General features: G+C 29.5%; 1 protein-coding gene across 1 annotated transcript in view; it reads left to right on the plus strand.

Annotated features, from left to right (window-relative positions):
- The window catches only part of LOC106875965 (alpha-L-fucosidase), a 37,181-nt gene extending 34,014 nt beyond the window's left edge, over positions 1–3,167 (plus strand). Inside the window, exon 8 of the mRNA XM_014924306.3 lies at positions 65–3,167. Coding sequence (XP_014779792.1) covers positions 65–320 — 256 coding nt within the window. The 3' untranslated portion in view covers positions 321–3,167. The remainder of the gene's footprint in view (positions 1–64) is intronic.
- Positions 3,168–6,000: the final 2,833 nt, after the last annotated feature.

Consider the following 6,000-nt stretch of genomic DNA (forward strand, 5'->3'; position numbering starts at 1 on the left):
TCATGCGCACATTCTTTAAAATTGATTTTATGGTTTTTATTCCTTTTTTTAAATATATTTTAAGGTATACATCGAAATCAAATGGAAATGGTAATCCTATAGTTTATGCAATTGTTCTTGAACTACCCTATTCTGGCTCTCTTGAGCTTGGAGTTCCAAAACCGTCTCAAGACACATTAGTTACTTGGCTTGGATATCAAGAAGGAGATATTAAGTGGACAGTATCCGGAAATAATATAATCATTGAAATACCAAAAGTCTATCCTCACCAGTTACCCTGCCAATGGGCTTGGGTTTTTAAAATACAGAATTTGAAATAAACTGGGTTTATTCTTTTCTCACAAATTTATTGGTTAAAAATTACATAAAATCAATGAAAAGTGAGGTAAAACTATGCACAGGGGACCCTTGAAAAAGTATTTTGTTCATTATTGATATGAAGTTTGGGTCATAGTTTTTTTTTTTTTTTTTGTATTTAAGAAAAGAAACCTAAGAGTTATATTACTGTTTTATTTAGGTTTATTAATTTATGATTCTTATATTTTTATTTCATAATATGAAATGAAAAGTTAACCCAATTTTCTTTTATTGGAATTAATTTAAAATTTTTCTTTTATTACAAATTAATTGCATTTCAATTCCTTTTATACTGTCCTTTTTTTATTATTATATTTTTAAAATACGTTCATTTCTGGTCATTCATTTGAATCTCTTTCGCGGGAGAAAGCCATTTTTATGTCAATATGTGGGGGTTTTTTTTCTATAAATTAGGTACATATATAAACTGAAACATGCTTGTATCTATAATACCTACCTACATACCTACCTATATACACACACAGACACACACACATGTTCACTTCTCAACCATGTGGCTTTGGATTCGGTCCCACTATGCGACACCTTGAGGAAGTGTCTTCTACTATAGCCCAAGGGGAACCAATACCTTATGAGGGAATTTGATAGACAGAAACTACAAGAAGTTTGTTTTATTTGTGAGTGTATGAATGGTGACAAACAGAGATATCGTCATTTGTGGTTGCACTGTAACTCATGGAGTTTGTTGATGTTTCTTTCAACAAAAATATTGGTTATCTCTGCCTTCAAATTCCTCTGGAATCAAAATCTCTTACTTGAAAATCAGGTAACAGTTGTTTACAAGAAGTGCACCAAACATAAAAATCATATCTCAGTATTTCTATTTAAGTGATGCTAGTCTGGAAAAGTGTTAAATGAAATGAATGAACAGTGTATGTGTGTGTGTATGTAAAAATACACTTGCACACATGTATATATTTACACGCAAATGTATCCCTTACTTATCCTAGGAATAAGCTGAAGATTATTTAGTTAATATTTTAAATTTGTTTATTTAATTATTTATTGTGTGTAGTCATCAACTTTTATTAACTTCTCCCAGAGGAAAGGGAGAGTGTTACTCATGACAACGCTCAGAATTTCTACACAGGAGTGGTCAGTACATAAAATGAGCATTCCTGCTTTTTTCTATATGCAAAAGGATCTACAAAAAAATATGTCATTCTTAAACCCCATATCTACTGTGTACTAATGCAGGAAATCACTGTTGTCACTAATTTGCATTATTAACCTAGCAAGGGTGATTTATTGGTATTGTTAGAGTATCAGACAAAATGCTTTGTAGTATTTAGTTTTAACCCTTTACATTTTGTGTTCAAACCCTGATGTGGTCTTTCATTCTTTTGAGATTATTAAAATACAGTTCCAGTCAAGGGTTGATGTAAATGACAGTTCACTTCCTGCCAAAATTGCTGGTCTTGTGCCTCAATTAGAAATCAATATTAACTCTAATATCTTATAAAAGACAACAGAAATAATGGTATTCACATCTGGATTCATTCTGTCCTTTCAAAATCTCTGTACTTTGCTGCAAAATTACATTACTTCTTTTTTCCAAGTCATGCAGAGAAGTAAGACCAATTGTCATCTATTATTGCAAAAGTAACAGTTCAGAGATAAACAAATTCAATTAATAATCTCATCTTCATAGCTGACAGCAGTCTTTTTCAGGCTGATATCTGTTCTTGTAATATTTATTGAACACTATATACTGGCATTGAGAAATATTGATGGAACAACCTTTTTGGATAGTCAACCTGATTTTTTCTGTTTTTATAAAAATGCTATATTGATCAAACAAATCTTAATATTTTTCATGAAAATTGTTCACATAGTGATGCATAATTAATTATCTTGATGCAAAATTTTAACTTTTATTTATAGAAACATAATTAAGTCTAAAATATGTTTATTGTTGCTGTAGGGTTGTCATGCTTTATAGCTAAACCCTCACATTGACTGGATAGCATGTTTTAACAAATTCAGTGAAGCTTACATATATTCTAGGTATTTTACTCAGAATTTTCCAGGCAAAGTGCTCTATACTCTGTACCACAATTGACCTAGCAAACAGGATTAGGTACCAGATCACTGAGAATGTTAACTGTGATTGACTGGTTGCCTGTACAAAAGTAATTGTCTCTCACCTTAGTTGCACTCCGTGAAACCTATGGTAAGCACTGGCTCTGGTGGAACCCTCAGGTCTTTGAAGACATGTAACTCACATGTCTCCATCTCTACTGAGTCATGTATCATAATGGGTATTATAAGTAAAATGAGTGCTGACATATTTCATGTTATAAGCCAAAAAATTTTAATTAATTGTAATTACATCCTTTAGTAAAGAGAACAATCATTTTCTAAATGATGAACTCTAGTCAAAAGGACAAGGGAGATAACCCACAAAATTTTGACTAAATATAGATGCAGTGGGGAGTGAGTTTGATCTTTAGCAGTACAGTGGTAACTCCGGACATATTTTGGTCTTATTGGACCTTCTCAGTGAAGCATAAGTCTAACTGTTACTGCAGATCTTATCATTCTTAGATGACTAGAAGTATGTAGGATTTTGTAGATGAATACTGTGTTGTATAATAAATTAAATATTATTCATGGAATATATAATACAAGCTATCGTATAAAAACTAATTAGTGAGATGCATGTCTGAATTTTTAAAAATTTAGGTTATTGGCTTATTGCTCATAGTTCTAATATCTATCATAAGCATTGTATTTCCTTCTAAATCAAAACCTACTGTTTTAGTTAAATTACTGAAAAAGAAAATAAAGCACTTTGTATTGTGTAATTGGAGTTTGAAAGAGTTTTTAAATTATTTGAAATATTGGCAGTAGTTAAACTATGTCAAGGTGAGAAAATAAATGTAAAAACATTAAATGAAGTCTTTTTTAGTAATGAATTAATAATAATCATTCTCTAAAAATTATTGAATATTGTGTACTTTTCTATAGAAAACTCTCACCGAAGAAAATATATTCAAAGCAAGTCTTAGTACTATCTATCTTTTCTTTTATAGTGTCATACTCTATGTAAATTAGAATTATTTGCTACTGGAATATGACATGAAAACATACTTTGATTTATTTTTTTGCCTATATTTTTCTATACTTCTTTACAGTATAGCAAATATTTTAATTGTGGAGTTGAAATGGACATGTCAATAAGGCAGTGTTCTTGTTTGCTCATGGGTTGTGAGTTGATGTTTAACTAGTTGGTATGCTCTGTTTTCAGACAAATCTACATAGAGTAGATGAGATCTGTAGCAAATCACTTAATTTTATTTTATTATATATATATATATATATATATATATATATATATATATATATATATATATATATATATATATATATATATATATACACACATACAATTGCAGTGTGGAAGATGTTTATAAGCCATTTAAGAACACAAAAACTGTTAGATTCACTTCAACATTTAAATTTTGTGTCAAAATATTTTTGTCGCGACCTGTTCACTGACAAAACTTTGTGCTGCATGAAGTTTTGTCAGTGAACTGGTCGTGGTTTCAAAGCAACGAAAATATTTTGACACAAATTAAATGTTGAAGTGAATCTAGCAGTTATTGTGTGATCTTAAATGGCTTATAAACATCATCTTCCATGCTGCAATTGTTTTTGTTTCAGCACACGATCTCAGATCAAGTTACTTACTATGCGAGTACATCTCTGTAATATATATATATATAAGAATTAGGCTAACAGCTCTCAGAATTTAAATCTTGCCATTACAAAACAAAGAAAATATCACTTCTCTGGATTGCAAAAATCCTTTTGGATGACGAGTAAAAAGGACTGTGAGCCATCTAAAAATATAGAGGTTACATTTTTATCATGAAAATTAAGTTTTACATTGGGTTTATTCATGATTTACATTTTCAAATGAACTTGAAACAATTACTTTATTTACCTTCATTTTTACTTTTTTTTGAAAGTGTATTCAAAGCTGAGACCTACATGAATTACTTGTCAACATAATATAAGTTAGGAAGTCTTTTCTTTTTGTCTTTTTTATACATCTTGAAAAGCTTGCCAGTATTAATTGTTAATCTGAAAATATATGTTAAAGAGAACCAGATGAATTATAACTTGAAAGCAATTCTTCCATGCTTTTATTCTTACACCACTGAAAAAAATATGTAATAGCATCCACCTAGTTACTTGAGAAAAAGTACATTCTAGAATAAAGTACAATGTGGAACTAATAGGGAGGTCTCTCTCTCTCTACTGCTTATAATAATAATACATAATTAATAGACATCTGGTCACTCACAAGATATTGTATCTACAACCTTTGCTACTTTCTGGAAGTAATTTCAAGCTTTATAAACTATACCAACATATACTTCTTGTACATGATTGACTACTAATATAGTAATATTAATGATATTTCTGATAAAGTAATGAATATATAAGCCTTTCTTTGCAAAAATGGAATTAACTTTTAGATGGAAATTTTAGAACAGAACACTTGTAACAGTTTTGTAAATATTTATATCCTGAATTTAATTTAAAGGTTTTTTTTTTTAATGTGCTGAACTATTTGATTAATAATTGTTATGTTTATCTAATACAAAAATGTTGAGTTAATTATATTTTGATAATCTTTAAAGTTTTGTTTATCAGTTGTATTGACCTTTTTTTTTTAATGGAAACATTGATGGAAACAAATTTGAAAAATTGTTGTAATATTAGCAAAATCTAATTCTTGTTAAAATTATTATGAAGAAAAATTTTTTAAAAATATTTTTTAAAAAACTGATTAAAATCAGAAAGATTTTAATGCTAGAGGTGGGTTTTATGAGTGGATTCTAACTCATAATTTTTTATGTTAAAATCTTCATGTGCTTTGATGATCCCCTAGGAAGAAGACTTAATTCTGTCTGGAGTAGCTACCAGAGTGTCTGGGAATAGACAGATGCCCTTTCCAAAGGGTAATTTATCTTCATCTTCCTAAGGGCCATGAAACCGGCGCCAAATAAAGCCAGCTATACAGGTTCATGAGTGGAAAAATTGAGATACTTTATTGTTTTGATATGACACGAAATGATTGTATGGATGTACTTACATTGAAGATATAGTGAGATATTCAGTTGACAATTTTATTTAACGTTTTACTCCATGTTGATTAATGATAATTCTGTAGTTGTGGAGAAATGCTGAAATTGAAACTGGAGAATTTGTGATTGATTGCCAGCTATATTACCTACTATACTAAGTTGTTTACTTAGTACATATTTCTTATTTCTTACACTTAACACTAATGATGAAATTGTGCGTGTGTTTGTATGAATATATAAAGGATAGAAAAAGAGTATTCAATAATATGAGTGGGTTATAAATTATTTGAAGAAAACGAAAACTGAATTTTCACAATTCATTACTCTGAGTTTTGTTGGTGATCTTCTGAAAATCAACAAGAAACTCTTAATAAAAATTTGTAATGATTCAAGTACCATTAAATTTGTGTGTGTGTATGTGTGTGTGTATGTGTGTGTGTGTGTGCATGTGTACAGTTATATTTAACTCTTTCATGTACACATGGATGTGGAAAGATTTTGTTGTGAAAATTCTCTCGGGAGA

The sequence above is a fragment of the Octopus bimaculoides genome, chromosome 5 (assembly GCF_046866305.1).
Source record: "Octopus bimaculoides isolate indiv1 chromosome 5, ASM4686630v1, whole genome shotgun sequence".
Classification (NCBI taxonomy): Eukaryota; Metazoa; Mollusca; class Cephalopoda; order Octopoda; family Octopodidae; genus Octopus; species Octopus bimaculoides.